This window comes from Pantherophis guttatus, chromosome 4 (genome assembly GCF_059756535.1).
Source record: "Pantherophis guttatus breed Tessera chromosome 4, ASM5975653v1, whole genome shotgun sequence".
Taxonomy (NCBI): domain Eukaryota; kingdom Metazoa; phylum Chordata; class Lepidosauria; order Squamata; family Colubridae; genus Pantherophis; species Pantherophis guttatus.
In genome coordinates this window covers 58357245-58380654 of record NC_142066.1, presented here as the reverse complement: position 1 = coordinate 58380654, position 23410 = coordinate 58357245, and the positions used below count along the sequence as shown (strand labels likewise).

Genomic DNA, 23410 nt, shown 5'->3' with positions numbered 1-23410 from the left:
TACAAGGATACTGATTCTCTGGCAATTACACAACAGCTTCGAATAATATTACTAATAAATAAGGCAGTGTTACCATTTGTCTGCTGAAAGATGGCAGAGAAAATCATAAAGAAAAAAGGGGACATAAAGAGGGAGGAATGAAGATGGAAACAAGCAAACACAATCATTAATCTTTCAAGATGTGGAAGGCAGAAGTTGGACTAAGAGGCAACTGCTTCCTGCAAACTTTCTCCTTGGTGCTTCTACACAGAGCAGCATTGTCCTCTGCCTCCTGCTTTGCCAGGAGGAGGCACTGGACAGGGAAATGGCAACTATGTCTGGGATAGGGAAAATAACATCTCCTTTAGCGTGCTGTGCACACGCATGCGCACACACACACACACACACACACACACACACCATTCCAAGCTTGGAGACTTTTATCCATATCTGAGTTTGCAACCTGCCAATCATCCCTGGGCTTGGGGAGAAGGCCCTCTCCTTCCTCTGTAGATAAAAGTCCCCAAACTCAGAATGCAGTGTGTGTGTGCGCATGCACGTGCACACACTTGGCTGCCAGCAGTTTGGGGAGGCAAGGAGTTGCGGGATTGTCCCCATGTCGAGTTAGCCAGTGCAACTAATTCCGTCCTGACCCATTCTTCCAAGTCAGCTGTGACCAGTGAGGGGCATTGTGCTGGCCATGCCCACCCAGCCATGCCTAGTCACAGCAACTCGCCTGTAACAACACAGCCACACCCACCTGGCCGCTGTAAATCGTCTTACATGCAACCAGTCCTTTGAAGGCAACCATAATACTGATGTGGCCATCAATGACACCCAATTTATGGTAAAGATTCACTAAACTTAAATATTTCTGTGCCTAAAAATATATTTTCAGAACTTCCTCAAAATTCTATATTTGTACAATCCTCCTGAAACAGTAAGGCAGGCACTAAAACTCACTCTTTAATGTAGTTTGGCTCGATATTTTCTCATGGACCTAACACAACTATTATTGGTTTTTTTAAAAAATTGCCCTTGAAGAATTATCACTTTTCTAAGATTAAGTAAAAACCCTAACCCTTTTTTCAAATTAAAAATTAAAATTAACAAATTTAAAACCAAAACCCATTTTTTTTCAAACACGAGCATGAGTTTTGTTACAACTGAACTCAGATGAAGCTTGTTCCAAAAACCAATATACTCAAGAGTTAAGGAAGACAGGAATTATTCTGAATACCAGATCTGAGCTGATCTTAATCCTTTTGCAAGAAAAGTCTCCTTGGTTATCCAAATATGCATAATTTATCCAAGAATTTAGGAAGAATATTGTTGTTAAGTAATTAAGAGCTAGACATTCTACCAATAGATCAAGATTAATCTTCTGAATTTCAACAACTGTTGGATCAGGCTGCAGCATAACAAAACTGAAAAAAGTGAAGGGGGGTCTGAATACGTTCTGAATGCACTGTATATTCCTTAGATCTTTCCTTCCTTTAACCATACACCATTCCTTCCCCATAACACCTAATATGTTGTGAAGTTTTATTTTCATTCCATTTTTATACTAAGACATGCCTCTGTCTAAATTTTCCTGGGTATGTGCAGAAGGAAGCAAAAAATAGTCATGAAAAAATTTATTCCCGAATGCTTGTATGACACTGCTACATGAAGCAGTTCATAACTTCTCCCAAACCTTTGCTCTTTAGAGATATTTCTTTAGAGAGATTTCTTTTAGAAATTAACTCCCTTAGATCATTTCATTATTAAAGTTTTATTGCTGCTACCAGCTTCATTCGTTATTACAAAGAAACCCAAATACCCATATTGTGATTGGAAGGGTTCTTCAAAAGAATGCCAACCTTATGTCTTTGAAGTCATGCCAGAATTCCAACATGTGTGTGTGTGTGTTGACATACCTGTTGCACATGCCTGCTGATAAAATGAGTTGAAATAATTATATTATGCTATTGTTTTCGTATTTGCCAAAGCAGTACATACAGTATGTACAGTGCACATTTTGCCTATTAAGATCAAAACATTTAATAATTTGATCATAATTTCATGTATACGAAGCTCTTATCTCAATCTAAAATATGGAATGGAAAGCACTGTGGTTCAAACTGAGTTAGGAGCAAAAACCGTATTGTAATTATAGGAACTCTAAATTTAAGCATTATTACTTGTGTCATTCCAATGAAAGTACAGTCATCAATTGCTATCTATAATTTTAACACTTTGAGCTGTGATGAAGATGTCGAACTCATTTTGCCACTGTGCAAAATCCTCTCCCACATGAATTGTCATTATTCATCTTCTGTTTCCTTCTTTGATTGCCATTTTTTATTTGTTTAAATCTCTAAACTGATTTGTAATCAATTAAACCTGACATCCTTAATTCCTTCTCTCTGTTTTTGTTCCCCCAAATTCCATACTACTGATTTTTTTTTTAATGATAGTATTTGTTCTTCTCATTCTATGTAATGGAGTGTAGTATTTCCTGATTCATGATCTAAAATTGGAAAGAAATTATGATTTCCCTCATACTGAGGGAAGAAAAATCAGTCTCCTTCTGATTATTTTGCCTTTAGATTGAGGCACTATCCTGAGCTGAGGATCAGTTTCCAATTTTTGCATGCTCTTAATCCTAATCATTTAAGTCTTACTTAGGAAGGAAGGATCACTAAGAACAGTATGAAAAGCTAATAATAAAACTCTGTCAGCTAAAACCTGGTCTATAGGAAGTTTTCAACTAATTTATGGAGGGAACAGTGTACCTCTAACTTTCACTATGCAATTTTTTCTTTACCACATTATTTCAACAACTTTACTTTCAAAAGAAATACATGAAGCGGGACAAAATAACATTTTTGTATGTACGTACCAACCTTAACTGAATTAAGTGTGTTAAAGATACATATTACTGCAACAGTTTTATTAATAATTGTGAAGATGCACTGTGTGCATCTAAATCAATATGATAAAATATATGATATTTTTCCAACTACATTTGTCCTTTGGAAGCCAACATTCAGGATCAAATACTTTTTCCCTTGACATTTCACAGACTTTCTCTTAGCACAAGAAATGCTGATAGTGCAGTAGCTGCAAGAATATGGGGATGCAAAGGAGCTTATTATTGCTTCTTCTGAAAGAGGCCAACTGAAGGCTCATTGGTGGGCTCAGGCATCATCTGGATCTTTTGGTTCTTCAGAGCTGCCTCTCTCATCTGGTAATACATAAATTCATTCTGCTGGAACATGCGTAGCTCCATCTCAGACTGAACACGCATGGCCTACATGAATGCAAAGAAATTGCAAGTTACAGAAAATTCAATTTTTTAATGTACCATTCTGATTGTAGTCTGTGGAAAAAATCCTTACTTTCAATGTTAAGTCTTTATCACAGGCAGCTAATATCACGGTACTCTGCAAATTGATAAACAATTCACCACATTCTTTTTTTAATTATTATTATTTATTTATTTATTTTTATATGCCGCCCTTCTCCAGAGACTCAGGGTGGCTTACAATGCGTTAAGCAATAGCCTTCATACTTTTGTATATTTTATACAAAGTCAGCTTATTGCCCCCACAAACCAGGTCCTCATTTTACCCACCTTAGAAAGGATGGAAGGCTGAGTCGGCCTTGAGCCTGGTGAGAATTGAACTCGCAGTAATTGCAGGCAGCTGGATGTTAAATCCTGCCTTAGTAGGAGGCATTAGCCTCCTACGCCACTCAGGTTCCTATCTTCTATTGCTATTAATTATGTCTTTATATTATTTCAACAACTGCTAGTGATGGAGAACAGCAGGAAATTTGCTAATTCTTCATGTAGACAAATAGCTACCTAGATCCAATTCCAACAAATTCAACAGTTTGTATCACAAATAAAATTTTATTAATGACACTATAATTTCTGAATCCAAAAGATATTTTATCACACTTGAAAATCACTTACTTCCAGATCTTTGGTAATTGGATGAGTGGGTCCATGTGTCACCAAAAGAATAGCATAAGCTTTGCAAAGCATCCCATGGCCTGCTTCAATAAGTCCAGCATGCCAGTGGGTGACCCCAGCTCTCATGAGTGCCATCCCAAGCTGGGCATTTTTGGGATGATAAAGCTTTCTGAGGGAAAAAGAGAAGAAGCATGTTGTACAAGTTTTTTAAGAAAATAACTTTTATTTAAAACTTCTCATAGAATAAAAGACAAATCAAAAGAAGGAAGGAAGGAAGGAAGGAAGGAAGGAAGGAAGGAAGGAAGGAGGAAGGAAGGAAGGAAGGAAGGAAGGAAGGAAGGAAGGAAGGAAGGAAGGAAGGAAGGAAGGAAGGAAGGAAGGTTAGTTAGTTAGTTAGTTAAGAAATACAACAACTTCCATCCATCTTTTCAACCAGGAGTTGCAATTTTATAATCCAGCCCTTCAGGTAATCTCCTATATGTGCACGTTTTAAATGTGCCTGCATCTCCAAGGAACAGGTCAAAGAGTGAGGAAGTGGTAAAAAAGGGAGGGTTCCACAGTTCTTTGCTGAATGAAGTTTTACTGATTTAAAAATGATATTGTGGATAGATAGTAATATACAGAATATAAATATGCAAAGAAGAAAACAGCAACTTGCTAACGCATTTGCAGCCAGCCAGAAGTGGAATCCAAGATTTGTATCACAATTCCAAATTTATCTGGGATTAGGTAAGAATTCTATTTTGGTTACATATATACAGGGGGAGAAAAAACACAATACACTTCACTCAGTGGTGGGTTTCAAAAATTTTTACTACCCGTTCTGTGGGTGTGGCATGGTGAGCGTGGCATGGCTTGGTGAGCGTGGCATGGCTTGGTGGGCATGGCAGGAGAAGGGTACTGTAAAATCTCCATTCCCTCCCCACTCCAAGGGAAGGTTACTGCAAAATCCCCATTTCCTCCCAATCAGCTGGGACTTGGGAGGCAGAGACTAGATGGGGGCAGGGCCAGTCAGAATTTTTATTACCGGTTCTCTGAACTACTCAAAATTTCCACTACCGGTTCTCCGGAACTGGTCAGAACCTGCTGAAACCCACCTCTGACTTCACTTACTTAAAATATTTATATGAATCTTTCCTCTTGAAAACATAATTGATATATTAAGCCATTATACAGTACTGTTACGACCCTAACTTGGTTATATTAATTTCTAAAAATCCTAAATACTTGCCCTCATTTCTTTCAATTATGGGTATTTTTGTGATTAAGTAAAAGAGGGTAACCAAATCTGCTTATTTTATCATTTCTATAAATAGGTTACTGAAGAAGAGAGAAGAAAGGGGACTCTGGTCACATACAGGTAACCATCCACCATCTGTTTTGAGTAGCCAGAAGCCTCATTGAAGAGCTGGAGGTAAGAGAGAACTTCGGATAAGATGCTAAGAATTCGCAGCAGATAAATATTGGTTTCTCCCAGCACTGGTTCCTGCCTTGTTAGACACTCTCGGCACAATTTCACCACCTGTCACAATCACAAGAACAAAATAATCAAAAAAGGGGGACTGAACAGAACAAAGAGGTCTCCCTCTAGAGAGGGCATATCTCTATTTGCAGGTCAGTTTTGAGTGTGGATGAGTTGTTTCTGTAACCAATCCCCCCATAATTTAGAAAAAAATGTATGTTTTATAATTCATCTGGAATAAATGTAGAGAAATAGTTCTATGTTGGTGCAATAATAATGCAATAGCATTGGGTACAGTTCTATACTTTTATATATTTTAAGTGTGACTCCAAGTTATTGTTGTTAGAAAAGCCATTAAAACAGAGCTCTTTCAGGATATGGGATGTTCAGGTTGCACTGATATTGAGATTTTATTTTTTTGTTTGTGTACGAATAGTTAAATTAAACTATTATTAAGATACTCACTTGTATTGCTTGGAGGTTGATATAGGTTTTTCTTTTTCTGGTTTTGTTTTTACTATTGCTAATCTTACTAATTACCTAACACCAAATAAAATTGAAGCCAATGTCTTCTGCTACTATAAAACTATAAAATAGCAAATTTGACCCAGGACATTTTATGAGATGGTGACATGAGCATCAGAATTGTCTTTTTCTTTATTTCATCTGCCTTCCTTTTACACTTTGAAGGGAAGAGGTAGTCACCCCAACTGTCTTTACAGGCTATGCATCCTGGACCTCTCTGGGGGCTTGGACTCCATCCCTTGGATTCTTCCAATTGTGCATTATATGGGGGGAATGGCTATTATAGTCAAGTTTTTTCATGTCACTAGTTTTTATGCACACAAACACTTAACTAAATATTCCCTATAATTATTAAATTCAATTAAACTGAATTAGATCTTGTTGAAATGTTATCAGTATTTTGTCAGTTTCTGTGGGCTCAAAACAGGTAAAATTCTGCAAGCAGAAACTCACCAATCTTCAACTTCGCAGTTAATATTGGAGTAGGTAGAAAATTAGATTATATAGGAAAGATAATTCCATATAAAAGTCCGTAAGATGTATTTTAGGGCTTATTTAAGTAAATATAACTATGGTGCTGGAGAAGACTCCTGCGAGTCCCTTGGACTGCAAGGCAATCAAACCAGTCAGTCCTAGAGGAGACGAACCCTGACTGCTCTTTAGAAGGCCAGATCCCGAAGATGAAACTCAAATACTTTGGCCACCTAATGAAAAGGAAGGACTCGCTGGAGAAGAGCCTAATGCTGGGAAAGATTGAGGGCAAAATAAGAAAGGGACAACAGAGAATGAGGTGGCTGGGTGGAGTCATTGAAGCAGCAGGCGTGGACTTAAATGGACTCCAGAGGATGGTAGAGGACAGGAAGGGCTGGAGGAAAATTGTCCATGGGGTTGTGATGGGTCGGACATGACTTCGCAACTAACAACAACAACAACAATAAATAAATAAATGTTGTGTATTATATACTTTGTGAATGATTCCTTAAAATACAATAAATCTAATCATATGAATTTTAAATCAATCCTTTATTTATACTCTCATTTTCACGTTCAAAATAATATGAAATACTTCAGCTTGCAACATTTTGCTATTTTGCTTATAATGAGGAATACAATAAGATGATAGCATTTAAATCTGTATTTATTGTTACATATTATGTATGTGTTCATACATAATATGCCGCAAGGGTCGGTCCTCTCGCCGCTCCTGTTCAACATTTATGTGAAGCCGCTGGGTGAGATCATCCGTGGTTTTGGGGTGCAATGCCATCTGTACGCTGATGACACTCAGTTGTACATCTCCACCCCAGACCACCCCAATGATGCCCTCGAAGTGATGTCCCAGTGTCTGGAGGCCGTGCGGGTCTGGATGGGGAGGAACAGGCTTCGACTCAACCCTTCCAAGACCGAGTGGCTGTGGATGCCGGCGTCCCGGTATAGCCAGCTGGTGCCATCGCTGGCTATTGGGGGCGAGTCACTGACCCCCACAGAGGGGGCTCGCAACTTGGGCGTCCTCCTGGACACACGGCTATCTTTAGAAGAACATATGACGGCCGTGGCCTGGGGGGCTTTTTATCAGGTTCGCCTGATACGCCAGTTGCGCCCCTTTCTGGATCGGGACTCCTTGTGCACAGTCACTCATGCCTTGGTCACGTCACACCTGGACTACTGCAACGCTCCCTACATGGGGCTCCCCCTGAGGAGCACCCGGAGGCTCCAGCTGGTGCAGAATGCGGCCGCGCGGGTGATTATGGGAGCGACATGGCGCTCCCACGTAACACCTCTCCTGCGCGAGCTGCATTGGCTCCCGGTGGTCTTCCGGGTGCGCTTTAAGGTGTTGGTTCTCATCTTTAAAGCGCTCCATGGCTTAGGGCCAGGGTATTTGCGAGGAGGCCTGCTACCGATAACCTCCCACCGGCCAATATGCTCTCACAGAGAGGGCCTCCTCAGGGTGCCGTCGGTCAGGCAATGTCGGCTGGCAGCCCCCAGGGAGAGAGCCTTCTCTGTGGGGGCACCCGCCCTGTGGAATGAACTGCCTCCTGGAATACGATTGATCCCGGACCTCCGGACCTTCCGTAAAGCCCTGAAGATGTTTTTATTCCATCAAGCCGGCCTAGCCTAAATGGTTTTTAAATTGGGATTTTAAATTTTATGGATTTGGTGGTTTTAAATTGGAAGCTAGTGATTTAATTCTTTTTAATTATCTTAACTTTTGTATTTGTATGTTTTTTTAATTTTGGCTATTCACAGCCCTGAGTCCCTTCTGGGAGAAGGGCGGTATATAAATTAATTAATTAATTAATTAATTAAATAAATAAATAAATAAATAAATAAATTAGTTTTTTGTACTGAATTGTAGCATTTTTTACTATCTTTGGCTGCAATAAATTGAAATACTTGTTATAAATGTGCATAGATTTAAACCAATAACGGGACAGAACCAAAAAAACCCTGCATGCTTTATAGTTTAGGTTATCTGGAGGTTAATTCCATGAACAAAAGTTATATTTGTTTTGTCTAGATTAGTATCATCCTTTCAACCAGCATTTCCACAAAAAGCAACTCCACATTTTAAATCTCAACTAAAAATGTAATAGTTGGAAAAACAAAACCATATAAATGATCTATTTTACATTTTGGTCAAAATGTCTATTGAGACAGTCAGTCTTACTTGACCTTCTGTACCAATTAATTTAAGAGGATAGTGTATTTTAGATTACCTTTCCTGCTGAGATGGAGCAAAATGGGAATTTCATTCATATATTTATATGAAATACTGTATGTGTATTTATTTATTTATATGTTTATAAATTTAAATTTATCTGTCTGTCTGTCTGTCTGTCTGTATCTATCTATCTATCTATCTATCTATCATTTGAAGTAATTATGATACAATAATACAAAGAGACATTCATGAGGGATGATCTTGTGGATTGCTAAAATCCAAATACAAAATAAAAAGCAAAACGACTGGCACCAAAAAAACCTCAGAAAATGCTGGGCTATCATAATGACCTCCATATGAGGGACATCCTAATGGGTAGGGGTGCTTAACAGCAGAATATATAATGCACTTTTCTCAAACATGGGGTGCCATCACACATGCAATCCTCTTGGGAGGGAAGATACATAATGACAGATATATCTGAAGATAATGTGTAGAAAATATTGTATTTTGAACAAGTTTCCCTTGGTTGTCAAAAAGTCCCATACTATAATAATAACAGTAACAGAGTTGGAAGGGACCTTCGAGGTCATCTAGTCCAACCCCCTGATCACACAGGAGACCTATACTAAGGATTCGAACTGCCGACCTTTCTGATCAACAAGCTCAGCGTCTTAGCCACTGAGCCACCTGCAGGAACTGGCAAATTTTTGGCAGGGTGAGGATACACTTTTAAAATTTCTCTCCTTTTTGACAATAAGCAGGACATGATCCCTAGAAGTAACAAGGGTCAGCTTTTAGTTCCATTTTTAACTATTATGGAAAGGTGATTTTCCTTAACACTTTTGTTTCCTTATTTTAAAAAATGAGTGACCGTTGCCATTATTTGGCTGTTTATTGAATTTTGAGGTCCACTGAAAAGGGGTTCAGATGGCCTTCATTGCTATGAGTCCTAGGGAGATGGAAAAAGATTGCCCTGTACGACTTAAATTATTGTGAAGGAAGTCATTGCAGAAAATCCGATGTTCAATAACTTACTTCATGGTATACCCCATCCGAACGAGCTTTATCAACTTTTTTCATGGTTTCCTTGGAAAACTGAATGACCTCTTTCACTACTTCTTGAGATGGCTGTGAAAAATAAGAGGAACATATTAGCATGTGCTTCCTCATTTTTCTTGTCAAAGGGCATCATAAAATAAATCCAATTTTCTTTTTATTATCACGATGATAATGTCTTGGAACAAACCTTGCAAGATTCACTTTAGCTCATTTTTTCTCTTGGAACAGATTCAAAGAATCTGTAATGAAATTGAACAGGGTTCTAAGAAGATTGAAGGAGGAGGATGTGTTCAGTTTTGAGAAAAGACACTGAGAGTTTAAGATGGCATCCTTCAAACAAATGAAGGGATGTCACATAGAGGAAAATTAACATTTACTCTCTTTTCCCAGACAGTAGAGACAAAAACATATGAATATTAGAAAAAACTTCCAAACAGTAAGAGAAATTTCACAGTACCACCTAGGGAGATTGTAACATTCTTTTTACTGGTATATTAAAGCAGTGGTCCCCAACCTTTTTATCGCCGCGGCCCGCTGAGCGCGCGCAGGGGTGGGGGCACGGCCCAGGAGCTTTTGCGCACGGCCCAGTGCGCAAAAGCGGCCGGGGGACATGAATGCTGCAGCGCAAAGGCTCCTGGGCCGTACGCTGCAGCTTTCATGTCCCCCGGCCACTGCGCGGCCCGGTGCCAGGTACTCCACGGCCCGGCACCGGTCCGCGGACCGGGGGTTGGGGACCACTGTATTAAAGTGCAGACTAAACAATAATCTATCCAAGATATTTTAATCTGGATAAGAAAAAATTAAATTAAATCCTGAGCAGAGAATTGGATTTAGTGGTCAAAATGCTCCTTGTTATACTATGAAAAGTCAGACAGCTGAAATAAAATCAGCATTAGTAGGAACTATGCTTACTCCCATCATCTATATGGGCCACAGCTTTCTCCAGCTTTCTATGACTCAATGCCGTCAGTTCGGTGCGGCCAGCTGGGGGCAGCCTTCTTGCCACCACTCCCAATTCACTGCCTCCACTTCTTCACAAGACATCTCAACACCGGAAATTTGCTGTGGGTATAACTCGCTGCAGGCGCTGGATGGAGAGTGAGTGGGTTGTCAGAGCGGAGTGGCAATGGGCGAGGCGAGAGCCGTGTGGGTGGGCGAGTGAGGAGGGTGTCAGAGGGTGGCGGTGGTAGGTTGGCTGTGTCTCGAACACAGAACAGGCAGTTCGGTTACAGCGGGGGATGGGCAGAGGGCGGGCAGCCAGCGGCAGGTGGGGGCTTCCTATTTTGACCCCCTCACTGTTGCGGTTACTTCTGAACCTTGGCTCTGGCTGATGGAGCAGTTTGGCTGCAGCGATGTGCAGGGCAAGTTTTTCTAAAGCAACGCCGCCAAGTTTTGTTTCTTAAAGTGCCGCCACTCCGCAACATTTTTTTAAAAGCTGGGCGGCTCTGAAGTTTGCTTTTAAAATGCCGCTGCACAGCAAGCAAAAGAAACCTTGCAAAATAGCAGCAGCTCTTGAAACAAAAACTTGCAGAACCGCGGCGCTGTAAAAAAAAAAACCAAACTGGCAGAGTGGCAGAAACCCTGCCCATCGCCCCACCTATTGCCACAGCCAAACTGCCCATTCAGGCCGGAGCAAAGGCACAGAGACAACGGCGGTGATGAGAGGGTCAAAACGGGAAGCGCCCCACCCGGCGTCTCTGATAGCCTGCTCGCTTACTTCCCATCTGGCGCAGCCCACGGCACGGAGGTAATGGTGTGGGAGCTAGCAGCATCACGTCGTATCATTCTTTTCTCCGGGATGGTTCTGTATGTTGTCAAAATAGCAATATATTTTCAGTGCCCAACAAAAATTTGCCATATAGTGATACATCTAGACAAAATGCCACATGCAAACTGCTACTTGCAAAAAAAAAAAAAAAAATCCTTGAAAATCCATATTTGCAAGTCAGTGCTATCAATTTGTCCAGTCAAGCACTACAAAGCTGGCAAATTAAGTGAGCAAACTACATGAATTTCAATAAGGTATCTCTAATGCTAGTCTGAGTAGAAACAGCATTTTGAAAAGTGTAAAAGTACATTCTTAGCCAGACTTAACAGTGAGTAATTAAAGCAGTAGTGGGATTCAGCCAGTTCGCACCACTGGTTGTAAACTTTCTGAGCAGTTTGGCACACTGGTTGTTGGAAGAAATAATTAGGGCAGAGAACCAGTTGTTAAATTACTTGAACCCCACCATTGAATTAAAGATAGAAAAGTTCATTTGGTGTAATGGTTTAAGACTAGATAGCAGGAGACTATGAATTCTAGTCCTGTTTCAGGCAAGAAGCCAGCTGGGTGACTTTGAGTCAGGGACTTGTCTAGACAGTCACTGGAGTCTCTTTGAAATATTTTCTTTCCGTGGTTCTCATACCTGATCCATGTTGTCTCTTCTCCACCTAAACTGTACTCCTTCACTTCCATTACCATAGTTTCTCACATGGAGCCCAGTACTTGCAAAGTTTTAATGAAACTGACTAGTAGTGATATACACATAAATAATTACCTTGGATGATAACGTTTCATGCTTTAATGAGAGCCAGAGTCAGAGCAGTTTAAGAAACATCTGGCAATTTATTTCTGGACAAATAAGAAATTCAGCAAGTTATCAGTGAAGATACAGAAGAGAGCAGAACCCTTGTACTTGTTGAATACCAAGGACACTGAAGATTTTTCAACAAAATGAAAATAGAACATATACCGGTACTTCACAGTAAAACTTACTTGATTATACTGATTTTCTTCCACACATTCAACTATCCATATATTCACCTTCCTGAGATGTCCTTGGTGCCCCCCAAGAGATAGGTGAACCAACAGGCCTAAACTGGCTGCCTGGATCAACTGATACTACCCATAGTATACTCTATCTGCTAATCTTCTGCAACATGCAAACATTTATCTATAGGTAAATCAACCTGTTAAATAATTCAGTAAGGGTAGATACATTGTGTTTCACCAAAGATTGAAGCCCAGAATTGCAGAACTTCCAGAATTGCAAAAAACAAAACAAAACTGCATTTTAGGATTTCTTTGTAAGGTTCTTGACTGAAAGAAGATATATAATACTGATTACATGTATTTATTAATTTGTCAGTTTTGTGTGCCAACTTTATCCTCACACCAAAAACTTTATAAACTAAGTTGGGATGGGAGGCAGTAATAAGCATGAAGTTATTCAGCAAGCTTCCATAACTGAAGGCATATTTGAACCCAAATCTTTCGGTTTCCAATTCAATACTTATCCATCTATATTCCTGGAAATATTTTGAAATTTGTCAAAGTCATACCTTTTCATTCCCCTCTTTCAAAGCCAACATCAAGTCATCTTTGATTCCTTTCTGGCAATGCTCACAGGTACAGTCAAAATAATACTGTTTTTTCAGTTGCTGCTTTCTGTCTTCACTGACATTGAGAAAGTCTATATAGGAAACAGTCAGCTCTTCTCCTACAGAGATCTTACTCAATACACGTAGCTCTATCCTAGTTTTAAATAAGGCAAGAGGCATTAGATCAGTTGCAATAATTATCTGATTCTATAGTCAAGGTTCTTAGGAAAGAAATTCTTTAAGGATGTATCTTCCCAAGCAAAGACAGGAATTATTTTGTGTGGAATTTTCTGTCTTCTGAACTAAATTCTGTACAAGGGTAAACAAAATTCTGTAATAAGAAAAGATCAAATGAATGCCTACATGCATTTATGGAAATCAAAGTCATTTTAATTTTCTTTTATTTTCCATAATTTATTGAGGAGTATTATTCTCAATGTTCTGGAATTTTCCCGGCTTTTGTTAAAAATTGATAGGACAAAGTGGCCTTGTTTTCTGACTAAAGAGAAATTCTCATTCAACAACCTCTATAATTTCACCATGCAGTGTCCAGTTTTGAACAAATTCTAAAAAATTCAAAAGTTAGATACATAGTGTTCACTGTCCTTTAATTAAAATTACAAATTTTAATTTTAAAAAATTTTAAACAATTGAATTTTTAGAAAATTAGAGTCTATAGTATACTCAAGTGTAGCCTAGAGTATAATTCTAAAAGCACCATTATGAAATTCTGGATAAGTGTCTTCTCATTTTATTTTGTTATACAAATTACCTTTTAATTGACATTTTCCTTCTTACTTTCAGCACACTCACTTAATATTCCACTTCGTGGCTGCTATTGAAAATTACATATACTGTAGTTACTGCTTCACACAGCCACAGTTAACCTATAGATAATCTTCAATAAGTGAGTCAGCCAGAATGCATGCTAAAGAGGTGGGCCTGTGTGCACTTATTTATGAGGTGGAGGAAGAGGGTCACCTGTGGATACTTTTCATCTATTATTATTATTGCTACCAACAGAAAGCTTTTGGGTGGCATCATCCAGGTATTTGGGTAGAGTGGATTTTCTTAGCTTTAGAATTTGAACCTGAGGGATTCAGCATAGTCTCTAGACCAGGGGTGTCAAACTGGCAGCCCGCGGGCCAGATGCATCCTGTACAGGCCACGCCCACCCCAGCTCAGCAAATGGGAAAAATGTCACAAAACATTATTTGATGGCAATGTGACATGAGTTTGACACCCGTGCTCTAGACCAACTGAATCACATCTGAAATCATGTACATGAAGTGCATTGGTTAGAAATAGAGCTGTTATGAAAAATAAGCAAAAGCAGACTTACGTGCACATGTACAGATACATTAACTGTGCCATTCCTAAACATTCAGCTTTTGAGCACATGAATATGTTCTTGCCATGCATCCTCATCACTCCTACTTTCTTCCCTTCTGACAGTAGTGTCACTACTGTGCCTTGGTAGCGAAGGTAGTGAAGGCAATTAAATTATGTCTATCCAAATATAAAAAGCAATGCTTCCAAATGTGTAAGATAAAGAATTAGTTTCTCTCACATTCTCAATTTTTCTCTTGTTTTTCTTCCTTAAAAAATTGGTATAGTCTACATAAACCTAACATACTGGAATTGATTTGATTCATTCCAGTTTCATTTTCAATACTAGCCCAGAAGCATTGAGAAATATATGGTGATTACCTTTAAGTAATACATCTGTTAGCACACGAGTTTAACCACAACTTCCCAGTACAAGTTTTCACTTTTTTTAATAGAAATAATGTTTCTTTACGTAGCACATTAACTACAATTACACTCACACACATACAGAGACAATCACACTTTCTTACATCAGCTGTGAAGATACTTGGTTTCAAAACGTGCAGCAACTTCCACTAAGGGGTTTATTTATAATCAGCTGAATCAAGGAATGGATTTCTATAATTTACACCACAGATATGCAAATAACTCCTTTTTTTAAAAAAAACAAAACCTTAAAATATTATTTTGAGTATTCCTGGAAAGTACACAGAATAAATTTCCTAGGATTGTACAAAGATTTGCCAAGAATGCTCAAAAAACAATTGAAGGTTTTCAGAGGCCCAGTGGTCTTCTTTTCTCCTGCCAGGCCCTCCTGAAATTACAATCAAAAACTTGTCATAGGGTGGAAAATGGGATGGAAGGGATGGAATGCCCAATCCCTCTCCCCAACTGAAATTAGTAATCAACGCAACCAGAATTAGAGAAAGGGATCTCAGGCAATCTGCAAATAAGATGAAAGATTGATATGATTTATTACCACCAATACAGACTCTCATGCTGTCACTGCTATGGAAAGGAAAGAGGGAAAAAGAAGGTAGTACCAATGTTAAGAAGGGTGGAAAAGTTGATCTGATAAAACCAGAGGTGACAATCACAATATAATAGTACTTATTATTATTATTATTATTATTATTATTATTATTATTATTATACACTACAAAATGCAGGAAGTATTAAATTAAGGGCTGGATTTAGTGGAATTTAACTGAGGGATTACAGAAACGATGGAATTATGCACCGACAGACGTTTCCAAAGTTGGGTTATTACTGTCTGTGATTCCTCTATACTGATGCAGGATGATAGAGAAGTAGTGAGAGAAGGGAGTATATTATGCTTTCAAGACTGACCCACCTCATCTGGGTGTGGAACATTGATCTTACAGCCTCATGACTGGAAAAAAAAATAGACACCTGCAGTTTTACAAAGGTAGAAACACTGGAAAAGCAGTCTGAGCCCAGATATTTAGTTGATTGAATGCTTGGGGGCAGCTATAGATTGACATGCATGTACCAAAGACAACATTAAAGGTGCATCTGAAATTATAAGATAGAAGCTTAAGACCATACAGTTTATAAAGGCTAGACAATTTCCCCTCTCAAACAGGCTTTGGAATACTTGTATTTCACCACGATTGATTGATTGATTGATTGATTGATTGATTGACTGACTGACTAGTTTTTCTCGCAGTGGGGGAACCAGAGTTGAAGGCAATCACAGAGTTTGGATTTTTCTTCTCCTGGTCCTCTTGGGCTCTCTCCTCCCCATCCAAGAGAAGTTTAGTTTTATAAATAAGAATTTGGTGAAACTAAGCTCCAAGGTTTAATAGAACCTTCCTTTGGCATAGATAAGTCTTACTTAGCAGATCAGCTTCAGCATTATAGCATTAGTAGCAGCAAGCAGAACTCCTTTATAGTGAGTCTATCTCTATAATTAAAATATATACCACATGTACTACCTTACTGAGTTCACTGCAATTATACTACAAAGCATCAGTATAAAAAGTAATGCCAGACACAATAAAATGTTTTGTCTTTAGCTATTTCAACTATCTGATTTCAGGTTTTCCTCAAGCACATAATGTATGCTCCAGGCCTTCTAATAGCATTCATAACCACTAAATGTTACTAGAAAGGATGGATAATAGATATTGGACCAGAATAATTTACGGTAGTTGTTTATGTTTAACTTTTATGTTTTGATCCATCCCAAAAACCTTACAATGGGGGTTATTTTCAGGCAACTAAGATTAAACACTACAAGTCTACAAGCAAGTTTCATTTATTCTTATTCTCCTTTTGAAAGGAGAAGAGTGACAAGTAGTAACATAGCAGTCTAAAAGGCAGTCCTTACAACTGAACCAGAGAAAGATGGATCTTTCCACTCAGTAGCTTCTTTGTATTGCTGGGAATGATTTCCAACTGGGCTTTCTCTCCTAGTATCAGTCAATACATCTCAAAATCTGTATGGGATTTTTTTCCCCTGGTAGTAGCAGAAGACATAGCTAGCTAGGTAAGAACCTTCCCTTGCTGCTTTCTTTAAGTCCTCTTATGAATTGACCTATTTCATATAGCCCTGATCAAAAGGAATGGCAAAATGCTGGCTTTAACCAGAGCAGCTGCAGTGCAGTGCAAATGCCCCTCAATCAAATAGCAAGGAAAACAGTCCCCAGCAATAGAAAAAGAACTGCTAGAGCATAACAGCATCCTGGCTTTAGTTTTGGACACTTCACGTCTTGAATTCCCTCCTTGCCCGAAGTTCCATTTAGACATGCTCAGAAATAACACCCCATCCAATCAAATATGACCAATACATCACTCTCCCACCATAGCAGAGAAGTTCTACATGATCCTTTCCCCATTCAATTACAGTGGGAGTCAAAGCCACCAGTGATATTAAAAATACCAGACTGATATTCTGATATTCTGACTCATGCTATAGTCTGGCCTTTCTGCACTGTGGTGGTATTTGTTTTTAATCAGCTTCCAAAGACTGCAGAGACATGTAATAATGCATTGAGATCACCCAAGTAGTAGTTCCTGGGGGAGCCTTGGAAGTAGGCAGGTGTTGTGGCAGGTTTTAATAAAGTAAATTTCTTAAGCCTACTAAAGTTTAACATATCTATTTAGTTTCTAATTTCTGAAAAAAAGACATCAGAAGTTGATCCATGAATGCTGGTATTTTGCTACTCAACACTGCATTTGTGACTTAGGAATTCCAGGAGTTGCAAGCAAGGATCTGAGAGCCATAAAAAAAAAATATGGATTGTGAGCTGCTCATCCCTGAGCAATAGTAACATTAATTTAAGTTTTGGTTCTTATTCAGAATTCACATGCTTCTCCTGCTATTCAAAGTTTATTTTATGAGGTAGTCAGAATATATGTACAGCAACATTCCAGAGGGATCACATTTGGTCTTCCAATTCTTATCCTCTGATCATTTGCAGTAGATTTTTTACATTTATTGCAATCAAACAGATAGTATCAATGGAGCATATTTTAAGGGAGAATATAGCTGTCACTATCCTTTCTCTAAGAAGATGACTGGATGCTTGTCTTTTCATACAGACCTGGAGGAGCCTTCCCTGTTTGATTGTTCGATAGTACAGGTTTAAGAAAGATTGATTCTGTCTATTTTTAGAAATATCATTATGACCCTTAGTGACTTCCATCAACAGATTGATCACCATCTTAGTGAATCAGAATTTCATTACTAAGTCTTGCTAGGAATTTATTCAATGAAAAAAACATGTTCTTGACAATACACCTTGAGTACAAGCCATTGAACCATTTAGCATAGTCTTTACTGAATAATTTCCAGCTTGCTAAGAACATTGTAAAAGTCTCCTACATTTCCCACTCATTGAAATGGGACTTGTACAAAATAATGTTCCAACGGGTTCCCCATTTTTCTAGATGAGTTCAGAAGTGGCCATATTATATATTTTATGGAAGTGGAAGTCAATGCATTAGAGTTAAGCTATCATTCCTCTGAAAAGCAGATTGTTTTCTGAAAGACTTTGTTTTAATCTCTGAACAGAAAAGAGTGTTGCAGAGAAGAATACTTACTTGCCATTGTTAAAGATGACAGTGCAATTGGGCCAACAATCATGATTCACCAAGCAAAGATTAGGGAAAATGCCTACGCCAACTGCCTGAAGTCCCCTTTGGTCACTCAGGGTGAAACCATTGCAATTGATCTGCTCCCACAAAAACAAAAAAATAAGATGGATCAGGAAAACAAATATTTTTTAGATGAGAGACAGCCAGTTTCTGTACCTACAGAGGGATCTATTTCTCAGACAGAATTTGGGAACAGAAATATAAATTGATGCATAGGTCAACTCATTCCATCTACTATATTACGATGTATATTAAAACCATCACAAGTTACTAGCCAGATTATGTAGTATATATAAATCTCCAAAACATGTTCAGCAATCATCTCTCCCTCTTTCTTTTTTCTTATCTCTCTCACTACATTTCTTGCATATTTTAGAAATGCATTTTCCTAATTCATAAAATCCTGCAATAGACACATACACGAAAGAGTCAGGATTTGGTCATGTGGTTGCAACTTCTATCTTTTTTTTTTTTTTTTTTTTTTTACAAACTAGGTATCAGGGGAGAGTGTGACTGATTATCTTCCAATCTACAAAATTTTGTGAAGGATTCAAATGTGTTTATCCCCCCTCCCCCCTCCATTGCTTGGAGGTGGGGCGGAACAGCATCATTTGGACTAAGTAGTCCCAAAGGTGTTTTTATCAGGAGGCAACTGGACTTTCTTGGTTTTTTTCTTTTAATTCGCTTCTCACCCAAGAAGCTTCTTCAGTTCTGACAGGATAAGAAAAAGGACAACCTTCGGGACAAACATGACCTGGATGACTGAGAATCTCTACAGACCTTTGGGCTAAGTAGTTTAAAAACTTAGTGAAGGTGCTGACCAATCAGTGGATTCCTGATGTGTAATTTTAAATACCTCAGATATGTTCCATAATCCTCCAGTATTTCATCTTTAGACACTCAGTTAATTACAGTACCATCTTCCTGCTGTAAAGGATACCCACACTGATGTGTCAGAGGACCAAGAGCTCCAGTAAATAACCAGGTAGTAAGGAAAAGGGCTGGGAGAAAAAACTCATCTTTTAAAAATAAACAGCCACAGGTATTCCCGGGAGCAAAAAAAAAAACAGTAACGTAATGGCAACCTAGCATGTATGTTATCATTTTGTCATCACCTTGGTTTGTTACAAACATCAAAAATAACCCAAACCCCACTGTTTACCTGAAAGAATGGAGCTCTTTATCAGAGTTTAATGAAATGCAACAAACATTGTTCCAATGCTCTATAATTGCATTCTCACAGTGTGCTAAGTAATGAATTATAACTTTATTGAATATAATTGAGGCCATTCGCATAGTATGCCCATTAATCAGGTAGTCCTCGACTTACAACCATAATTGAGACTGGCAATTACAGTTGAAAGTTGTAGTGGTTATAAAGCAGGCGTGAGCAGAGTCAATTTTGACTTTCAAAAATTTTTGAACACAATGATTATTAATTTGCTTGTTAAGCGAATACCACAGTTGTTAAGCAAAACCATTGTTTGTTATAGAGCTTTTCTTCCAAAAAACAGAAGTAAAACTCTGGTTTCAGGAAAAAAAACTTATAATCATTCAAATTGTTGTGGTCACATGACCATGGGCATTGCGAACCACCATAAATGCGGGCTGGTTGCAGGATACATTTGCTTTAGTTGTCCAAGTTCCCTCCCACAATTCCTTCCAGACTTCAACAATATATACATACCACACCCAATATGTGGGAGATGTATTGCATGCCAAACTGTTTGCTCTCAGGTGGCCAGAACTCCAGGAAACTCTCCAGATCCATCCGCAGCTCCTTCTTTTCCTCCTCCCCAAAATGTTCTACATGGTTTTGCAGGCTGTCAATGGAAACCAGACACCCCTCAGTAAGGCCCCCTCCTTCTCTTTCAATTCTCCACAGGATTCGGGCAGCCAACCTAGTAGGAGAAGAGTATATAACAGTGTATAAATATATGAAACCTTTGTTTTTTTCCTTTTGTTCAAGATTCTGGGAGCCTGCCTTGAAAACCCCTGCAGTTTTCTAGGCAAGATTTTTCAGAATTGGTTTGCTATTGCTTCCTTTCTAGGACTGAGAAAAAGTGACCAGTCCAAGGTCCAAGCTGGCTTTGTGCTTAAGGCAGAATTAAAATTCATGGCTTCTGGTTTCTAACCTGGTGCCTTCATCTATATACCAAACTGTCTGTCAGAAACTATACAATGAATTGCAAAACTTGGTTATTTTTCTTAATATTTTGTGAAATGGAATTGTGATACCCTCAGCATAAGTAGACTGTAATCAAAATTAAACAGGTTATTCCTGCATACACAAAGGGCAGTAGAGGATTCTGGCTTATGTCTCAGAATGCTTGGTATTATTTACATAATCAAGCAGACTCTTCTTTCTAAACTGAGATTCGTGTTTAGGTACCCCCAAATAATCTGCAACATCTTTTTTCTGTTGGTCAGATAAATTTATAGGTTGTTTGGCTCTTTTAAGGAGCAACATCCATTTGGGCTATGTACAGATTTTTATTTTTATTTTATAAACCCTTCTCCTTTAAAGAGACATGGAAAAGAATTCAAAGATTAGGAATTATGCAAGAACTTTGAACTGTAAGCCATTATGTCTGGCTAACTATTCATTAGTTACCAGTATCATTCAGTTCTCTTGCACATGTCTGACTTGGAGCTACCAGATATAGGCTGCATCAGCCATCCTGGATAGCAAATATAAAAGGATACCACTGGTTGAAAGGTTATGTGTTTGCGAAGAAGAAAATCATTCTTCGCTGCTCTTTTTACAGAGACATTTGAACAAAATTTATCTTCCCAATAATTTATAGGTATCCTGGCCATTCTGGCACCATTCATCTTCAATGACTGCTTAACGACAAATGGATGGTAGTCACAGTAGAGGTAGCTAGATTCTGCACAGCAGTACTAACGTTTCATTGGAACCTAATGGATAATCCATTAATAGGTATTTTACACAATTAATACACTGAATCTTTTTGTATTATTATTTGGTTACATTTTAGTTGCTAATGACTTTATAGGCCTTTACAATTTAAGGACTAATATTATATTATAGCCTAGATCATGTTCTTATTTATGTGCAATTGACAGATAAGATGCCAAATTATGATTTTAACATAAATTTTGTTATTTGTTACTATTTTATTCTAGAATTTTTAACTAGAGGCTCCTTGAGTATTTTTGAATTCTACTGATCTCTGTAATAAGCATTTGAGTTGAGATATGAGCTGTAAAAAAATCTGGATGACCATCAGAGAGCAAAAAATAAATTGAAATTGAATAAATTGACTGAAATTCAACTATACTAAGATGATCAAATCTGCAGAAAAAATATGAAGAGGCAACACCAATATTGTGCAGTAGCTGAGGTTGTTGAGGGTTGTACAGCAAAGCTACATAACTATAAGGGTATCTCCCCTGCCAGGCAAGTAAGCCTTATGGATGATAGAAGTTCTGTGCCATGCCTGTGGACAATAGTTTGTAAAATAATGGAAGAAGCAATCTTAGTTTTTCTACAAATATACTCACAGTTGGAAGCCTTTCAGGAGAACTAACTCTCTAGCTAGAAGCATAGTTTCCATTGAAGTTCACAATGCCTTCCTGTCTCATATATCACAATGGTGTATTTTTATCCAGCTCCTATAAATAGGATAAGTGTAGAGTTCCATACCGGTAGTAGTTAAAATTGAGAGATTGCGCAAATAGCCATTTCAAACATTCCCTCAAGCTGTCTTCCTTTAATAGAATAATAACATGCTCATATAATATTTGGAGTGCCTACCTGTCTTTTTAAAAATAACTTTCTCAGTTTTTGTGATGAACAATGTAAAAGGCAGAGATATCCTCCAAATAATTTGCCTTGAATACTGACTAACCAATCCCCTAATGAGCAACTGCCACAGAATTGAGAATCAAATCCAACACGCATTATACAGGTGGCACTTATTATTTGTGGTGATTCTGTTGTAGTGTGAAAGCATGGAAATAAAAAGGCCAAGTCAATGGAAACTGGAGATTAAGTTCTGGAGTTTATGGTTGCCCTTTTTTCAAGAGCCCCCCTTTCTTTTTTTCCTACTGAAATCATAGATGTCATATATTTGCTCCTCCTTCTCCTTACTTAATCCCAACAGATCCTATTGAATCAGTTCAGGTGTGTGGGGTGAATGGTCCAGGGTGCTCTCTGAGCTTGGTTGTTTTCTTGCAGATATTTCATTACCCAAACAAGCTAAAATAATCAGGATTAGTGCTGATGAAGTTACCTAGTTTGCATAATGAAACATCTACAAGAAAACAACCAAGGTCAGGGAGCACCAAGGATCCCTCATTTCAACTCTGAGCTACAAATATTCTCCTTTATTGGTTCCATATGAGTGGTCAATTGACTGCAGAAACTGGTCAATATCTTGGTAATGGAAGAAGTTACCTTGTTCATACCACTTGGTTCATAATGATCTCTCTGCTCTGCATGGTTTTTCCAAATCTCAACACAGAGGCCTCTTGATCATGCTGCAGATATCAGTGACATTCATGACCCCTAGATCCACATAGCTCATAGTAACAACTATGAGGTGGTTGGTATAGTCCTCTGTCCTCTGAAACCTGCAGCCACAATGCTGATGTTTCCTACCATTCTCCAAAAGCAGTAGCTGCAATCACCAGCATTCTGGGGAGGGACTTCAGAGGGCAAAGTCATTGAGCCATAAGCATCCTGTGGATAGAAGTAACATCCAAACAGTCTCACATGAATCTCTCTCAATTTCATCTTCCAGAAGACCTTTTCCTGATCCTTCCAACTTCAGAATGTTGCTGGACTAGAAAAAAGCCCTTTGGAATGTTTATGTCCACTCCCATCCATCAATCACTGAAATCAACTCAATTTTTGCAGATATTTATTGTTTCAGAAGGAGAGAAGATATATATACACCGTGTTTCCCCGAAAATAAGA

General features: G+C 38.5%; 1 protein-coding gene across 5 annotated transcripts in view; it reads right to left on the bottom strand.

The window, feature by feature from the left end:
- Positions 1-2899: 2899 nt before the first annotated feature.
- Positions 2900-23410, bottom strand: part of SMYD1 (SET and MYND domain containing 1) — a 44296-nt gene continuing 23785 nt past the window's right edge. For 3 of the 5 annotated variants that reach the window (XM_034416105.3, XM_060691725.2, XM_087892249.1), the window contains exons 3-10: positions 20153-20366; positions 18412-18542; positions 15698-15736; positions 12976-13168; positions 9628-9720; positions 5299-5462; positions 3941-4109; positions 2900-3274 (exon numbers count right to left, since the gene is read on the bottom strand). In XM_034416105.3, the coding sequence (XP_034271996.1) occupies positions 3116-3274; positions 3941-4109; positions 5299-5462; positions 9628-9720; positions 12976-13168; positions 15698-15736; positions 18412-18542; positions 20153-20366 (1162 nt within the window). In that variant the 3' untranslated portion in view covers positions 2900-3115. The remainder of the gene's footprint in view (positions 3275-3940; positions 4110-5298; positions 5463-9627; positions 9721-12975; positions 13169-15697; positions 15737-18411; positions 18543-20152; positions 20367-23410) is intronic. The other 2 variants (XM_087892251.1, XM_087892250.1) reach the window with 1 other exon arrangement.